The sequence below is a fragment of the Schistocerca nitens genome, chromosome 4 (assembly GCF_023898315.1).
Source record: "Schistocerca nitens isolate TAMUIC-IGC-003100 chromosome 4, iqSchNite1.1, whole genome shotgun sequence".
Lineage (NCBI taxonomy): Eukaryota > Metazoa > Arthropoda > Insecta > Orthoptera > Acrididae > Schistocerca > Schistocerca nitens.
The window spans coordinates 743,715,014-743,734,575 of NC_064617.1; the positions used below are offsets into that span (position 1 = coordinate 743,715,014).

The 19,562-nt window shown below is 40.0% G+C and overlaps 1 protein-coding gene across 1 annotated transcript in view; it reads right to left on the reverse strand.

Annotated features, from left to right (window-relative positions):
• LOC126252990 (selenocysteine lyase-like) overlaps window positions 1-19,562 on the reverse strand; it is a 175,790-nt gene that overhangs the window by 9,117 nt on the left and 147,111 nt on the right. Inside the window, exons 6-7 of the mRNA XM_049954018.1 lie at window positions 6,857-7,075; window positions 6,480-6,660 (exon numbers count right to left, since the gene is read on the reverse strand). Of these exons, the coding sequence (XP_049809975.1) occupies window positions 6,480-6,660; window positions 6,857-7,075 (400 nt within the window). The remainder of the gene's footprint in view (window positions 1-6,479; window positions 6,661-6,856; window positions 7,076-19,562) is intronic.

Below are 19,562 nucleotides of genomic sequence, written 5' to 3' on the forward strand. Positions count from 1 at the left end.
AAATGGGCGCATAGCAGATTAAAAGTAAAAGGTGTCTCACCGTCCACGGTTGAGAGCAGAGGGGACAAAGGGGGGGGCGGGGGCTAGAAAGACAGTGCCCTATCCGCAGTCCAGCTAAAATTACCTCCTCCCGACAACAAGGTCGGGAGAAACAGGTCCAAGCACAGGGAAGGGATTTCACGTCCCGTAATTTATTATCGGGAAGTGTGGACCAATGTGCATGCCATAAAAGAGCAACATGACAACGTAAAACACTCTGTAGACTGGCTAAGGGAACCATGCAAACAGCGGGCTGAGGAAGAGAGACTGCAGCTTGGCCGCTATATCAGCTGCCTCGTTTCTGTGGATACCAAGGTGCCCTGGGATCCAGAGGAATGCCACAGATACAGCCCCCAAGTGGAGGAAGTGGAGGCAGTCCTGAATCCGGTGGACCAAAGGGTGGACAGGATAAAGAGCTTGGAGGCTGAGGAGAGAGCTGAGTGAATCCGAGCATATAGTATACTGTTGCCACTTATGGTGATGGATGTATTGGGCAGCCTGGAGAACAGGGTAAAGCTCTGCAGTAAAAACCGAACACTGGTCGGGAATCTGAAATCTAATAGGGGTGTCGCCAAGAATTTAGGCACTCCCAACACCAAATGTTGTTTTTGAGCTGTCAGTGTAAATAATCCTACATGCTCCATTTGTGCGCATAGAGCAGCAAATGCCCGATGATAAACTAGAGGGTGGGAGAGGGGGGGGGGGAGGGGGTACTATCCTTGGGAAGCTGACAAAGGTCACAGAGCAGGCAGGACCGGGGGTGAAGCCAAGGTGGCACCATACCCCCAGTTGTCAAGAAAGTTTTAGGAAAGTGGAAGGAAAGATAACATAGCAATTGACAGAAGCGGATTCCCAGTGGTTGTAGACAGGAAGGGTGGCCTGCATAGCTTAAATCCAAGGACGCATCGAAAAAAAGAGGCATGGACTGGATGAGAAGGCATGGGAGACAGATGATTAGCATAACGACTCAGAAGGACAGTTCACCGATTGGACAGCGGAGGTTCAGCAGTCTCAGCATAAAGTCTCTCCACGGGGCTGGTGTAAAAAGCTCCAGAAGCTAAATGCAATCCACAGTGGTGGACAGAGTGGAGACGCCAAAGAATAGACGGCCATGCAGAGGAGTAAACTATGCTTTCATAGTCCAATTTCGATCACACTAAGGCTCGATATAGGCGGAGGAGGCCCACTCTGTCTGCACCCCAGGAGGTACTACTCAGAACACGGAATGTGTTGAGGGATCTGTAATTTTTGGCTTAGTCAGCCGTCATATTAGGTTCCAAGAAGCTGTTCCCAGAGCAGTGGAGATGCAAGAAGTATATGGATGACGAAATGTGGTGTGAGGTATCTGCGGCAGATGTTAGATTCGGTACCATTCACGTGGGAAAGACTGCCTGCGTAATGCTACTGCTCTGTGATTGGCTGCTGTGTTCGGAGCAAGGGCACCAAAATGTTAAAGTATATTTATTATTATTTGTTAAACCACTCATTGGAATGACTTCACTTTTTAATATAAATATCTCCCAACAGCTGACTAACAATCAGTCATTTTAAATAAAAAACAAAAAACTGACGAAATTGCAGACGAAGCACTTCGGAAGCGTTCGGGTCACGCCTTTTCTGGTGTGGTGCGGGAAGTGTTTTGGGATGTTCGTCACTCTGGATTAGGCAGTCAAGAAGAACAGGCATGTTGTCTGTGGCAGGATGTGTTTGACAGTATTCAGTACCAAAAGATTCACTCCGGTAGTCATGAGGCACAGACACGTGCCACAAATAGTGTAAAGATACATTTTCGTAAACATTGCAGTTTGCTGTATCAGAAGGTGGTGTATTACGATCATGTAGTCTTCTCGAGTGGCTATATTAAAATAAGTGAGTGGCATCCCAAAGAAGTGATACATTATTTCAGAACAGAACCTCGCTAAAAGTCAGTTTCAGCCTCAAGATACAGAACCTACGACCTGCGTGCTGTTTTCTGCACTGGGGACATCAACTTGAAGACAGCGGGTTAGTGAACTATAACAGAACCTTCGTATTCCACACAGTGTGGTGGAAACAACTATGTGCCTCACGTGTATTGCAGGCAGAGAACTAATGTGCCCAGTAACACGTCATCTGCTGCAATGTAGAGGGGGTAAAGGAGGATGATTGTTATTAACACCAACAATCAATTCATTCTTCCTTTCTTGCCATAGATCGCAGACAGCGAGCCAAAAGATATGAAGTGTGGGAAGACCAGCACAGTTTTCTGTCAAACGTAAGTTCCAAGAATTTAGCGACGTCCGCAAACAGAAGGTCGACAGGGCCTAGGTGTAGGGAAGGCAGAGGAAACTCCGTACGATGCCAAAAATGTACACAGACAGTCTTATTGGGAGAAAAGCCAAAGCCAGTTTCAGTGCTCCATGAGTGGAGGTGGTTGGGACATCCTTGAAGACATCGTTCAAGAAGACTGGTCTCTTGAGATCTGTAGATGATCACAAAATAGTCGACAAAGAGGGAGCCCTAGACATTGGGAAGAAGACAATCCATAATTGGATTTATGGTGACAACAAACAGTACAACACTTAGCACAGAGGCCTGGGGCACCCCGTTTTCTTGGGAGAAAGTACAGGAGAGAGTAGTGTTCACCTGCACTTAAATGTGCGCTGTCATACATTCATGAATGTTGTAACCCTGTTGTAACCAATTCACTTTGAAGTTGCAGTGAAGAGAACCTCATTAACAAGACACAGAGTGTGATTCAATCAGCAAAAAGCATTTATCCACATTCGAAAATTATAATGAGCAGCATACTACACAGAAGACCGGTGAGTGACAAATACATAGACAGAATAAACTGCAGCATCCGTGATCAGTGTAATAGAGTAGGAGCAATATTTGTAGACTCAAACAAGTTTATCAGCAACAGTTTTATAGCACAGGATGGTTTGCATCTAAATAGGTTAGGTTCCGTAACTTTTGGCAAAATGTTTATTGACTTGTGCAAAATTATACTACGCAAGGGAAACTAACAGCCAGTGACAGGCCTGGGGGGGAAAAAAAAATGAATGATGTTCACGGAAAGATGTGTTTAAAACTATAAGTAAGTGTAGGTCTTCATTCTTAATGCACAGGAATATAAACGGCCTTATTGCAACGCATTCACAAGAGAAAATCACCAAAATTGATGAGCTTCAAATTATTCTTTCAGAAGGAAGAAATATCAAAGTCAATTGCCTAAATGAACACTGACTTAAGAAAGATTCAGTCACAGATTTAAACAAATTAGAAAACTTTACAGAAGCTAACAGTTTTTGTATGAGAAACGGAGCCCATTGTGGCTCCTGTACGTTGGTTAACAAGTCTTTAGAATATAAAGAAGAGACGATCTTAATTTTCTGAACGAAGAACTTATATTTGAAAGTTGCTGTGTAGAGCTGGAATAACATAATATTATTATTACCTCAGTATACAGGATTCCAGGTAGTGATGAGACTAAATTATTTTTAGAGACATTCCAGTATCTCCTACATAAACTCACAAAAGAAAAGAGGAAAAAAAATATTAATTGCAAGCTTGTCAATGAGGTTTGTTCACTTTATTGAAGAATAAGGCATTAGAATGAAATACACTGATTTCACCAGAGTAATGGACAATATTTTAACAAATTATACATTTAATGACATTGGCAAATTCTCTTTAGACCTGTGTGTCTCAGATCACTCTGCTTTTCTTACTGAATTTCTAAAAGTAAATAAAGCAAATGAAAGACAATGGGAGGAGATGTTTCAGGGAAGGATAGTTCAGTGGAGAAACCATATACTTGTTCTGTTGTTGACTGAGCAAGATAAATTGGTCATTACAACATGACAGCGCATGTTAAAAAAAATTGATAAGTTTTTTGAACAGCTTTTTACATGTTTTCAATGAAATTTTTCTACCTGTAGTCTACGGTAATAAACTAAAGTGGACTACAACTTGCACAATACTATCTAGTAATAGAAAGAGATAGTTACATACTGAGCTGAAATCCAGTAACAGTCTTCATTTCATTAACTATGTTAAATCATATAAAAAGTATATTTAGGAAGGTTGTAAAAGTAACAAAGAAAATGGAAAATACTAATTTTATCATCAAGCACAGAAATAAATCCAAGGCAGTATGGACTGTTGACAAATCTGAACTTGGAATCAATCCTAACCACTAGGAAAAGTCTAAAATAAATATACAAGACAAAATAATTTTAAATCCTGCTCAAATACCAGAAAATTTTAACAATTTTTTTTTACTGATAAAAAAATCTGACGTTGATGTAGATGTACACTCCTATCAATATAATGTACATTTATTTGAGTTAAGGCAGAGTACGGATCAGAATCTAATTAAATTTGACAAAATAACAGTAAAAGATGTAGAAAAAAAAACTACTTTTAAACTAATAAATACAAATTCTGTGAGATGGGATCAAATACCTATCAAAATCATCAAAGCAGCTTCAAACATAATAGCACACCCACTGTCTGAAATAAGAAAGCTACTTTCCAGACGCTCTAAAATATGCAGAAGTGAAACCATTATTTAGATTAGGCTCTAAAGAAGATATGAGAAATTACTGTCCAATTTTCCTTCTTCCTGTTTTTTCGAAAATAGTTGAAATGATAACTGCAATCTAGATTCAAAATTTTTGTCGCAAATTTAATATAATCTCAAAAAATAAAGTTGGGTTCCATAAAGGCAGAAGTACAATTTATGCAACTAATTCATTCATAAATAAAGTTAGTTTCACCTTAGATACATCACAAAAAGCTGCAGGGATCTTCTGTGACTGATCCAAAGTGTTTGACTGTAGGAACCACTCACTATTATTATATAAAATGCAAAAAAACAGAATTACAGGCAGTGCCTTACAGTGGTGTACATCATATTTGACAGAGAGATAGCAAAGGGTAGTGATAACATCAGACAAAGGAAAATACCTTTGAAATGGGGAATTATCTCACAGGGGTTCCACAATTCTAGGCCCAACACTTTTCCTTTTTTACATACATGATTTACTCACAAATGTAAATCATCATTCAGTTTTATTATCTGATGACACATCAGTACTGATATAAAATAAAAATGCAGAAGAAATTCCAGAAAATGTCAAAAAAACTCTAGAAAATCTTGATTTTTGGTTCCATCTAAATGGCCTAAAACTAAATATTTCAAACACACAGCTTTTGCAGTTTAAGAAAAAATGTCAAAAATAAATGATATTCATATTGTGCATGGAAGTCTGGAACTAAACGAAGCAGAATGTGTTACATTCTTAGGAATGCAGGAGGACAGAAATATAGCATGCTTGTCTCATATAGACTATTTAAAAATAAACTGAACAGCCTAGGATTTGCTATGTCAATCTTAGTCAATGTCACTGCCATAGACACGAAAAAGGTAGTGGGTAGTGTACCATAGCTACCTTGAGGCAAAAGTAAGATAAGGTATTGTCTGTTGGGGAAATGTAAGCAATTTGACAAAAATATTAATTTTACAGAAAAAATTACAAGGAACATGTGTAGTGCAAAGCCAAAAGAATCTTGTTGGCCACTTTTAAGAGACCTAAACACATTAAGTGTTCCCTCATTGTATTTATATGAAATAATTCTTTTCAGAAATAATAATCCAAAATTGTTTGCTCCAAATAACTTATTAGAGCTTGGATATCAAACGACAAACAAAGAAAGTTTCATGCTTCCTACATAAACTCAATCTTTTCGTACAGACCTCACCATATATGGGGACGAAAATACACAGTACGTGGTGATGATCTGACCATTTCAGCAGAATAAAAATTAATAGGATATATATTCAGGTATTTTATAGTTCTAATAAATGTTGTAGTCTATGTACAACCAATTATAGTTATAAGCTTGAAGAGTCTCCAGTACAATAAATCAATGGTTTCACATGTATGTTATGAGACAATAAAATTCAGATTCTGATAGAATCAGGTTAGGAGATAATACACTAAAAGTAGTAAATGTGGATCAGATAACTAATGAAGAGGTACTAAACTGAATTGGGGTTCAAAGGAATGTTTAATGCCTAACCTTACTAAAAGAAGGAATTTACTAATAGGGCACATCCTGAGGCATCACAGATATTCCTAGGTTGCTGTTCCATAACAATTTTTGCCATCACCTTTTTCCCCTGCTGTACCTCATTATCATTACCATTATCTAGACAGAAAAGTATTTTTTGGCAGTTAGCTACTCAGATTTGCATATTTTTGTCTTTTGTTAGGCCTTCACTGTTGTTATATATCTGACTGTGTACTACTGTAATCCAGGTAGTATTTCCTATAACTGTCTCTTCTCTTGAAGGATGACGAAGCCTTTAGTTCCACAAGCATCAACTTATGACTAACTTTCCATGCTTATTTCAGCTGAAACTTGTTAAAGCAATTTCTTCTGCTACATACCTGACAACTGCCCAAGAGCATGGCAGGCAGAGCCAGTGCTGGCTCGCAGCCGAGGGCACTCTGCCAGTATAGCAGGGCCCGTCATCCCTTGTCGACATACAGACACACTACTTGTATTCGGAAGTCGTAGGGATGTGTCTTTAGGTTGACAATTAAATTCAACCACGTTTCCTAATGTTTCCTGAAAATTACAGATTCATTCACTTTTGTGGAAGTATAATTTTAGAGTGCAAAGACGTCTGGTACTCTTAAATGTAGTATCTACTATTGGAAAATAACTACAGTGTTTCAGTTATTAATGTCATAAATACATTTAGGAGTGTTAGGTGATGACTGTGAAACAGTTTACTCATAACCTCAAATGTTAAACAATTTACCTCTAACCTCCGCTCAAGATGGTCTCTGACTTGTTGCATTTTGGAAGTCAGTTCTGGAAGTAATTTGTTTGCAAGTCTCGCAGCTTCTCCTAAACCTACTGCCATTGCAACATTTTCAGTGCCTGGTCTAATGCCTTCTTCTTGTCCACCACCATAAAGTAATGGTTGTAGTGACTTCTTGTCTTTTGCCACTAACGCACCTATTCTTGGTCCATAAAACTGCAAACACAAATAACCATCATTGCAACAGAAATATTTACAAAAGTTTCATCAAAATCATAACGGTACCTAAGAATTAGTGAGTTTAGTACTACAGTAACATAAATCTAAAGCACAAGAAAAGATATACAGATAGCCTCTATCAACTTCAAAATAATTCATGTGACTTTCTTCCAAATAAATCATTTCTACAAGATATGTCATTTATACTACAAGCAAAATTATACCACTCTGAAAGCCTGTGACACTGAAGTGATAAAACATGTTCAGAAATCTGAGAAGAATGATGATGTAGTAGCGGGAAGAGACTAACCTATAATATCTGCAAAAATCACAGAGGAAGTACACAGAAGTTTAAGGTTAGGTTGCATCTTTCAGCAATTACTGTTTCATTTGTCAGAGAGATCATCAATGCACACTTACGCAATGTCATTTGGGGATGACTGATTCAAATACTAGTGGTGGAAGAAGGTTTCAGCATCAGTGTCTGGCCAGAAGGGGGAAGATGGATGTGACATGAAGTTACTGATCAGGCACTGACCCCAAAGTCCTATGTTAAACATGAAACCTCTCCACAGTATCTCGTGGAATGACAGCATGTAACACAGTTTATGACAATCCATCAGTCAGATGGGGACATTAAATTTCAAATCCCTGGTGGTGCTAATGCAGATGGAATAGGCCATTGTTGGCACCCCGTCTCTCTCTACGCAGTCATCACAGTCACTCTTGACACACACTTACACATCAGACACAGTACACACAAAAGCTGCATAAAGGGGATTTCATTGAAACGTTTGTATCACATATTAGCCACATAGAAAGTAACATAATACTTGTACAATGAAGAAGTTGTGAAGCAAGAGAGAGAGGAGGAATTGAACTACGAGAGGAACTAATTCTAATTCTATCGTGTACACATGACTTCCATTCTGGTCAAAAATAAGCAACACTTTGAAAAACTGCTGAATAGAATGAACAGCCTAGTTTGCAAAAAAAATGTTGGTTATGGATAAGTATATCTCAATCAACATGTACAAAGAGTAGTAGAAAGGAGAATAATTATTAACTCAACACAAAAACTGGTTTAGATATAGTAGTAAGACATTTCTTTCTAAGCAGCAAGATTACACAAAACAGCTGAAGGAAGTGTAGCAGATAAAGAAAAGGTTCTTCAGCAAAAGAGCTCTGCAATAATGAAAGACTGAGATACAACAGCTGAAAAAGTTACTAGAAATGTACCTGTAGACAAAGCACTGTGTGGAGGTGATATGTTGGCTGCAAGAATATAAGAGAATACAATAGAACAATGAAAGCACTGCTGCAGAAAAATGTTAATAAATAAATTGACAGGTAACATAACAAAATGAGTAACTACTAGAAGGTATAGACAAGGAAGTGAGGGTATGGAAAAATTTTATCGCAAGATAAGCAGTTTAGTAGAATAAGCATCAAGTCATTCAAGAACAGTACTGGATAATTCTTCCTAACTTGTGCTACTGCTTTCATATCTATATTACTACCACCCCAACCCCTAAATAACATTTTATTTATTATACACTTTGGGTTCTTCTCCAGGCTGCTTAGTACAATGTGTATCCCATACAGAAACTTGAAGTTCAAATACGAAAGCTAGGAGGCATACAGGCATAAAATTATATTTCTTATAAACTGAACAATGAAGGCATGGATGAAAGGGATGCAGTCAGGTTGCAGATCATAAATACAGTGGAACTTTGATTTTATGTTCTCCAATTTTACATTTTTATAATTCTACACCATAAATTCGTGGCCCATGTGAAATTTTAGATTTCTTCCTAGTAAGGCTGTTGTGGAGAGGGGAGACGTGAGAGAGGAAACGCTGATGTAATCCATGATCGGTGTGCCAACACAACTTGTATCATAAATGCGGGATGGAGCTGAATGTTGCAACTACTGCTCTGTTGCAGCGGCAATGGAAAAACAAAATAGTTGACGCAATGTGTTCTGGACCGAGCCAATACGTGACGAAGGGGCCCAGCCACCACCTTCTCTTGTGCCACTTGTAACCAGTCTCATCTTTTCACATGTATTTTGAATTTATTGTATTCAGCAACAATATCAATCAATAACATTTTAAATTCAAACCCTGAGTCTTTAAGAAGATGCTCGGTCATAATCGAGGAAACGTCACCCATTGCCGGCTAGTGAAACCTTATTGGCTAGCAACTTGTTAAGTCACCCAGTAGCCAAAACTGCCACCACACCACACCAACATATGTAAAATGAGGTCGCCTACTGGGTGTGTGGATAGGGGCAGTGCCCTTCAACGACAGGCATACAGGTACAGCTGAAGGCATTTACTGAACTGCTGAAAATACTTTTCATGCAGATGATGTGCTATGATCAGAGAAGTCACATGGAAAGAGAACAAGGGTTTTGTGATAGCACATTTTAAAGACTTTCATGTTCAAATCTGCTGATACAATACAGTTGCAACAACTACAGGCACTATTCACGTATATACTTTGTGTCACACCCCCCCCCCCCCCACCACACACACACACACACACACACACACACACACACACACACACACACACACACACACACCGTAGATTGTAAAGATTAGCAGCGGTGATATAGGGAATGAAGCGAAACTGTAGCACCTGAGGTTTCTTTCAAATTTACATTTCACAAGTGTACAGAAATTCACTGAACTGACTTCTAATAAGCTCGTAATGTAAACTGAGAAAGTAAACTCACCTTTTCATATGTCTGTTTCTCTCATCGCGCCTAAAATAATGCTTTAACGGTGATGAGAATATGAAGTACAGCTTGTGGGAAAAGCAGTAAACAACAACAGCAATGGTGACAAAGTTTGTCATTAAGCAGATGTTCGCATTCATGCTTATGGTTTAACCATTTCGCTGCTGTGATGTGTTTTGTTTAATTCAACATGTTCATCAATTTCTGCTTTTCTCCGGAGGAGCACAAAGCATGATCTCTCAAAAACATACGTTTTGAATGTATAATTTGTGGTCATAGCATGTCAGAAAATAGCTTGATTACCTTGTACGCAGATACCAATTTCAATTTTTTCATGAGTTTTTACTTGCTATTATACATCGGTGATTTTTTAATAACTGATGAAATTCATTACCACAAATTACAGTATAAACATTGTGTTGTACATTTAATTTCCTTCACTTAGACAGATTTTATGCAAAGTATTGGCGAAAATTGCGATTTTTTAATCATATATGCCAATTACAGGTGTTGTTACTCGTATTCTGCATTTTCCTCAGTATTGCATTTTTTACGTTTGGACCACATGAAAACATAAAATAGGGGTTTCATTGTATTTTAATTTTGGTGCCAGTGATAAAATTAGAAAAAAAAAAAAAAAATTGCACCCAGGCTCCAATCATCACAGGCTGCTCTAGTTTGTTGTTCAGACATAGTAGTATGTGGGGTATCAGTTTAAGCCAAGAATGAACTGGACAAGTTAGGTACAGCCTTGGAAAGAAGTCTGAGAAAACTGTTGTACCATTTAACACTTCAGACTGATGTATTGGTAGCACATATTCAGAGAGCTGCACACAAACTAACTGAAACCTTACATAGCATGAACAGTTCACACACTTCCACAAGTGACAATTACAATAATTTTTTAAATGAATTCTTGGTTATATTCAATGAATGCTTCCCTTTTGTAACAGTGAGGACCAGGACCCAAAAAAGTAGATCCTGGGTAACAAAAGGAGTTAGTGTCTAGTTCTACTAAGAGGAAACTGCATATGGAGGCAAAAGTAAATCAAAGCCCTCAATTTCTTAAGAATGTAAGTGCATACAAAAAGACATTTGACAAAATAGTTAAACTAGCAAAATGTACTGCGAATAATAACTTCATTTCAAATGCAAAAAACACATCAAAAGCTGTTTGGTCTGTTATAAGAAGCGAAGCTGGCAGTGAGGCAGAGAGAAAATGCCCTTATAAAATAGTGATAAATGGTAGAGCTGTTACAGAACCCAGTGTCATTTGTGAATCATTCAATGACTTTTTCATAATCTGTAACAAATTTGGTGACTGTTCACCACCAAAAACAAAGCCCAATATGACAGACAGCAATTGCCCATGTTTTAAGTTTTCTCATGTTTCCATCTCAGATGTCATCAAAATCATAATGTCCCTAAAAAATTCAAAATCTGCGGGGTGGGATGAGGTCCCCACTGAAATAATAAAAATAGTCCGTCACAGTATTGCATATCCACTCTCTTTCATAATCAACCAATCTTTTGATGAGGGATGTTTCCCAGATCGATTAAAATATGCAGAAGTTCAGCCCATACATAAAAAAGGCAAACACGATGAACTGGGCAACTATAGGCCAATCTCACTGTTACCAATTTTCTCAACAATATTTGAAAGAGCTGCATGTGATCAGATTGAAAATCACAATTCATCTACCAGCATTATCTTAGGCAATCAATATGGTTTCAGAAAAGGCCGCAGCACAATCCATGCAATAAATGAATTAGTCACAAAAGTCGTTAGAAGTCTTGATGATAGAATGTGTATGTCAGACATCTTTTGTGACCTGTCCAACGCCTTCGACACAGTAAATCATGACCTGCTTCTCCAAAAATTGGCACGCTATGGTTTTCAAGGCAAATCTCTTAGCTGGATGTCATCATACTTGGCAAACAGAAAACAAAGAGTACTTATTAACATCAACGGCAAGAAATTTCTCTCTGGCTGGAAAAACACTCAATTAGGTGTTCCACAAGGTTCAATATTAGGGCCACTGCTTTTTCTATGTTATATTAATGATATGCCATGTCAGGTCCAGTCTGATACTATCCTCTATGCAGATGACTCAACAGCTGTAGTCTGTTGTAAAAATGAGATAGACCTAATTCGTCATATTGAACAAACACTCGGGGAAGTGGAGAGATGGGTCAAAAACAATAACTTGACTTTAAATTTTACAAAAACAGAAAGTGTTCATTTACCACAAAACAATCTGCACAGTCTATAAGTGAAATAAGGTACATGGACAAAAAATTAGAGACTGCAGACTGTGTCAAATTTCTTGGCGTGTTAGTCAATAAAAACCTGTTATGGAGTCACCATGTGGACAACATACTGGGTCGACTGAATAGCCTTGTATATATTATGAATATCTTGTATAGTATTACTGATTTAGCTGTAAGAAAAACTGTATATAATGCATATTTTGTTTCAGTCATTAGATATAGTATAATTTTCTGGGGTCTGAAAAAAAAATTTATTTAGAGCCTTTAGGCTACAAAAAAGAATCATCTGAGCAATGGTGGGAGCAAAACCAAAGCAACATTGCAAACCTTTATTTGTAAAACTAGATCTAATGAGCATTCCAAGCATATACATCTATGAAACTCTCACTTTCACGAAAAGAAACCCACAACTTTTTAAGGGCAACTTCTTCTTGCATCAATATGATACTAGATATAGAACGAGCTACATGTTACCTACCCACTGTTTAAAATCATATGAAAAAACCCCATACTACATAGGCTGAAATTTGTAAATAAAATATGGGAAGATATGGTTGACCCAAATGTAAAAGGTACCAAAAGAGACCTGGAAAAATATCTGAAAGATAAATGTTACTATAGTGTAGAAGATTTCATGAATGGCAACAATGCATTATAATTGCAATTAAAGTACCTCTTTGAAGATGTTACACCATATATATTGTTAGATTATTGTCTATTTTTAGTATTATTTTATACAGTGTAAAACTGACAAGTCACCTATGTCACAATCTTTGATTGTATAAGGCATGTTATGTGATAATAAAAATTGAATTGAAAAAAGGTACTGCTCCTCAACATCATTACTGAAACCAGCTATTTCAAGTCTGCACATAATGGAGAGGTTGATCCTGTAACTATCTATTTTTATTACATAATTTTCTTGTCTATCTGTGTGTCTCTTGGGTACAAATTTTGAAATTTATTTTGCACTAGTTTTTGTATGAGCCAGATACCTTAAATTTTAAACACAGCTCAGAAATGTCTTAGAATATTAACCCACTTTCTTGTCTGTCTGCTACATCTAGATCCCTGAGATGAGGGAGGTGGAGGTGAAAACTGTTGGTAATGTCTGAAATCTCAGCTCCCCTGGAGTACTGGCATATTGTAAGGCTAAAATCAGAATGCATTACAGACAGCATGATTGGGATTCTAACATGGCTGCTACATGGCACTACTCAAACTTAGAATACGATTAGACCTCCTGAATAAGATGCATGAGCTTAAAATTTCAATTTCATTTCCAAATGTATATGTAGCTATGTACATTCTTTAACACACTTCCAGAGAATGTAACTGTAGCAGCAAAGTCATTCAGTTCTCTAGCTTGTGTTAAAAATTGCACCCAAATAACTATGCATCAACAACATCCCACAGATTTGGGGACCTTGGCAACTGGATATAATTGGGCAAGGCAGTCAGACTTTTATGCTGTGATTCAAACATTTGCTGAATGCACGGCTCACAAACAGTCGCTGAAAGTGTTATAGGTAAGAAGGTTACAATATGCTACTCCTTCCACAATTCATTGCAGTTGACATGTGATGTGCTAATGTCTGTTAACTGAAATGTGTGGGCAAGTGAGAGAGAAGCAGGGACAGAACACTATCACAGTGTTAGTGGCACCAGACATTTCGTCACTGTACAAACCAGTACAATACTCAGCTCTTTGTTCTAAAGAGGAGTTAAAGTAAGTTAAATCAATTTAAAAAAATTAAATGGATCATACACATAGTTTAAAACAATTCATTATTAAGTGGCATCTTAAGTTGAATTTGTAAGTTTTTCGGTCTTATCGGTTTCCTTTTTTGGCATATGGGCCTCGGTCCAGCTGTCATTCAGTTCCCTAGCTGTGGTGCTCTTGGGTTCCTGATAACCGGCTTCACCACTACCTTTCAAACCAATATTTATCACTATTCTTTCAGTCTCCTACTCCATGAAAGCATCATGGTGCTGGCAATTTTTCTTGATACATTTAGGCTTTGCACATTCACTGATGATTCATCAGATTGGTGTGTTAGTTCTTTCAAAGCCACAGTGGAAAGGTGTATAGTAATAATTGTTTCTAGTTTTGTGAAATAACAAAGTATGAAATTAAATAATTTTCGTAATACACCAATATCCAGCACATCGTTTTAAACTTGTACTGGGCTGAAAGCAACTGTATATTTTTAAAAAAAAGTGCAGAAAGGACTTCACTGCAAAACGAGTGTGAAATTTAGAGTCGATCTTAGCAATGACAAATCACGCAAGAATGTGACAAACTGTTTTCTCTCTACGAGATTATTGTAATTAAATAGTATGAAAATTGAAAATATATTTATAAATGTTATTTAAATTTTTAGCTACCACAGTCTATTCTAATTCTGATTGAAGATGTATGTGGAAATCAGAGAAGTGAATGCATAAAACGAGCCCAGAGAAAATTTACCTCCTGGAAGCAGGAAATTTAACTTTCAGTGTCAGTCCTGTAATTAGGAAGTCTGTCAATCAGCACTTTTGTAGAAAAACAGTGTTACATATTTTAATACCTGAATCTAGGTAAATAAATTTCATATACGATATTCTGTGCTTGTAATAACAAACTAAGTTCAGTAGTTGGTTCTTTTATGGTAAGAATAATCATTACAACAAAACCAGAATAATCATTAAAACAAAACCATCTAAAATTAGACATTATATCTAAAAAGAAAGATGATGAGACTTACCAAACAAAAGCGCTGGCAGGTCGATAGACACACAAAAAAACACAAACACACACACAAAATTCTAGCTTTCGCAACCAACGGTTGCTTCGTCAGGAAAGAGGGAAGGAGAGGGAAAGATGAAAGGATGTGGGTTTTAAGGGAGAGGGTAAGGAGTCATTCCAATCCCGGGAGCGGAAAGACTTACCTTAGGGGGAAAAAAGGACAGGTATACACTCGCACACACACACATATCCATCCACACATACAGACACAAGCAGACATATTTAAAGACAAAGAGTTTGGGCAGAGATGTCAGTCGAGGTGGAAGAGTAGAGGCAAAGAAGTTGTTGAGACAGAGGTGAGGTATGAGTGGCGGCAACTTGAAATTAGCGGAGATTGAGGCCTGGCGGATAACGAGAAGAGAGGATATACTGAAGGGCAAGTTCCCATCTCCGGAGTTCGGATTGGTTGGTGTTGGTGGGAAGTATCCAGATAACCCGGACGGTGTAACACTGTGCCAAGATGTGCTGGCTGTGCACCAAGGCGTGTTTAGCCACAGGGTGATCCTCATTACCAACAAACACTGTCTGCCTGTGTCCATTCATGCGAATGGACAGTTTGTTGCTGGTCATTCCCACATAGAATGCATCACAGTGTAGGCAGGTCAGTTGGTAAATCACGTGGGTGCTTTCACACGTGGCTCTGCCTTTGATCGTGTACACCTTCCGGGTTACAGGACTGGAGTAGGTGGTGGTGGGAGGGTGCATGGGACAGGTTTTGCACCGGGGGCGGTTACAAGGATAGGAGCCAGAGGGTAGGGAAGGTGGTTTGGGGATTTCATAGGGATGAACTAACAGGTTACGAAGGTTAGGTGGACGGCGGAAAGACACTCTTGGCGGAGTGGGGAGGATTTCATGAAGGATGGATCTCATTTCAGGGCAGGATTTGAGGAAGTCGTATCCCTGCTGGAGAGCCACATTCAGAGTCTGGTCCAGTCCCGGAAAGTATCCTGTCACAAGTGGGGCACTTTTGTGGTTCTTCTGTGGGGGATTCTGGGTTTGAGGGGATGAGGAAGTGGCTCTGGTTATTTGCTTCTGTACCAGGCCGGGAGGGTAGTTGCGGGATGCGAAAGCTGTTGTCAGGTTGTTGGTGTAATGTTTCAGGGATTCCGGACTGGAGCAGATTCGTTTGCCACGAAGACCTAGGCTGTAGGGAAGAGACCGTTTGATGTGGAATGGGTGGCAGCTGTCATAATGGAGGTACTGTTGCTTGTTGGTGGGTTTGATGTGGACGGACGTGTGGAGTTGGCCATTGGACAGGTGGAGGTCAACGTCAAGGAAAGTGGCATGGGATTTGGAGTAGGACCAGGTGAATCTGATGGAACCAAAGGAGTTGAGGTTGGAGAGGAAATTCTGGAGTTCTTCTTCACTGTGAGTCCAGATCATGAAGATGTCATCAATAAATCTGTACCAAACTTTGGGTTGGCAGACCTGGGTAACCAAGAAGGCTTCCTCTAAGCGACCCATGAATAGGTTGGCGTACGAGGGGGCCATCCTGGTACCCATGGCTGTTCCCTTTAATTGTTGGTATGTCTGGCCTTCAAAAGTGAAGAAGTTGTGGGTCAGGATGAAGCTGGCTAAGGTAATGAGGAAAGAGGTTTTAGGTAGGGTGGCAGGTGATCGGCGTGAAAGGAAATGCTCCATCGCAGCGAGGCCCTGGACGTGCGGAATATTTGTGTATAAGGAAGTGGCATCAATGGTTACAAGGATGGTTTCCGGGGGTAACAGATTGGGTAAGGATTCCAGGCGTTCAAGGAAGTGGTTGGTGTCTTTGATGAAGGATGGGAGACTGCATGTAATGGGTTGAAGGTGTTGATCTACGTAGGCAGAGATACGTTCTGTGGGGGCTTGGTAACCAGCTACAATGGGGCGGCCGGGATGATTGGGTTTGTGGATTTTAGGAAGAAGGTAGAAGGTTGGGGTGCGGGGTGTCGGTGGGGTCAGGAGGTTGATGGAGTCAGGTGAAAGGTTTTGCAGGGGGCCTAAGGTTCTGAGGATTCCTTGAAGCTCCGCCTGGACATCGGGAATGGGGTTACCTTGGCAAACTTTGTATGTGGTGTTGTCTGAAAGCTGACGCAGTCCCTCAGCCACATACTCCCGACGATCAAGTACCACGGTAGTGGAACCCTTGTCCGCCGGAAGAATGACGATGGATCGGTCAGCCTTCAGATCACGGATAGCCTGGGCTTCAGCAGTAGTGATGTTGGGTGTAGGATTAAGGTTTTTTAAGAAGGATTGAGATGCAAGGCTGGAAGTCAGAAATTCCTGGAAGGTTTGGAGAGGGTGATTTTGAGGAAGAGGAGGTGGGTCCCGCTGTGACGGAGGACGGAACTGTTCCAGGCAGGGTTCAATTTGGATGGTGTCTTGGGGAGTTGGATCATTAGGAGTAGGATTAGGATCATTTTTCTTCATGGCAAAGTGATATTTCCAGCAGAGAGTACGGGTGTGGTGGCAAACGAATCTGCTCCAGTCCGGAATCCCTGAAACATTACACCAACAACCTGACAACAGCTTTCGCATCCCGCAACTACCCTCCCGGCCTGGTACAGAAGCAAATAACCAGAGCCACTTCCTCATCCCCTCAAACCCAGAATCCCCCACAGAAGAACCACAAAAGTGCCCCACTTGTGACAGGATACTTTCCGGGACTGGACCAGACTCTGAATGTGGCTCTCCAGCAGGGATACGACTTCCTCAAATCCTGCCCTGAAATGAGATCCATCCTTCATGAAATCCTCCCCACTCCGCCAAGAGTGTCTTTCCGCCGTCCACCTAACCTTCGTAACCTGTTAGTTCATCCCTATGAAATCCCCAAACCACCTTCCCTACCCTCTGGCTCCTATCCTTGTAACCGCCCCCGGTGCAAAACCTGTCCCATGCACCCTCCCACCACCACCTACTCCAGTCCTGTAACCCGGAAGGTGTACACGATCAAAGGCAGAGCCACGTGTGAAAGCACCCACGTGATTTACCAACTGACCTGCCTACACTGTGATGCATTCTATGTGGGAATGACCAGCAACAAACTGTCCATTCGCATGAATGGACACAGGCAGACAGTGTTTGTTGGTAATGAGGATCACCCTGTGGCTAAACACGCCTTGGTGCACAGCCAGCACATCTTGGCACAGTGTTACACCGTCCGGGTTATCTGGATACTTCCCACCAACACCAACCAATCCGAACTCCGGAGATGGGAACTTGCCCTTCAGTATATCCTCTCTTCTCGTTATCCGCCAGGCCTCAATCTCCGCTAATTTCAAGTTGCCGCCACTCATACCTCACCTCTGTCTCAACAACTTCTTTGCCTCTACTCTTCCACCTCGACTGACATCTCTGCCCAAACTCTTTGTCTTTAAATATGTCTGCTTGTGTCTGTATGTGTGGATGGATATGTGTGTGTGTGCGAGTGTATACCTGTCCTTTTTTCCCCCTAAGGTAAGTCTTTCCGCTCCCGGGATTGGAATGACTCCTTACCCTCTCCCTTAAAACCCACATCCTTTCATCTTTCCCTCTCCTTCCCTCTTTCCTGACGAAGCAACCGTTGGTTGCGAAAGCTAGAATTTTGTGTGTGTGTTTGTGTTTTTTTGTGTGTCTATCGACCTGCCAGCGCTTTTGTTTGGTAAGTCTCATCATCTTTCTTTTTAGATATATTTTTTCCACGTGGAATGTTTCCCTCTGTTATATTCATATCATTAATTTGAACCCAACAATGACGTTTGTTATTGTCACTGTTACATTTCGAAGTCTTTTCTGTCGTCTTATTTCCTCCTTCTGTTTTTGCCAGTAGTTTCCCTTTGTATTCACCTTCTCCTTTTTACCGTAATCCACTATACAATTTTATCCCGCCGATATATACTCAACAATACGTAATAATACGTAACCAAACCATAACCAAAAACTTTTTTCTTCCGCTACTGCTACAAAATCCACCGTTTCCAGTTCACAAACAGTTCCTTTCAGCTATTAAACAACCTTTTCGGCTAGTTTTAATAACTTTTGCTTTATTTCGATTTCCGTTTTTTCACATCACCGATCATTTTTAGCCGCTTCCCACAGGTTTTAACGTTATTATTTCTCCACCAGACAATTGTTAGCCTCATTTCCATAATCTGCCACCACCATACCACTACTTTTAATACATCCTCACGTAGTTTTTTCGAAATTTTCCCGAATTTCTCCACCCTTTAACGTGTTTTGGCGGCAACATAACCACCTAACCTTTATGCACATCGTTTTCTACCTACACTATTTCACCACAGGATCAACATAACCCAGCTCCAACCAACCCCTTTTCGCCTCTTTTCACACCAGATCTCCATTTGCTTTCTACTTCACCTTTATCTCTCCCCACATATTTTTATATTCATTTTCATTTCAGCCTCACGTTACACTTTCGACCTTCTAGTACCATGTCACCCGCACAACACCCCCACAACGACCCCATTAAGTTTTATTTACATTCCCTCCGCAGACATGCCTTCGCCCTAGCCAGATTACGCTCCCATATTCTATTTTCTCAGGCTTGTCTGACATTTGGCATTACCCCCAAAGGCCTCACACTTAAAGTTCCCATCTCTGGCTGCAACCCTTCCTTCCATCAGTCCCTATACCAGTTCCAAACTGAACAATCCATTGCCCTCACCCACCTAATCCTTCACCTACACATCAACTCAGCCAATG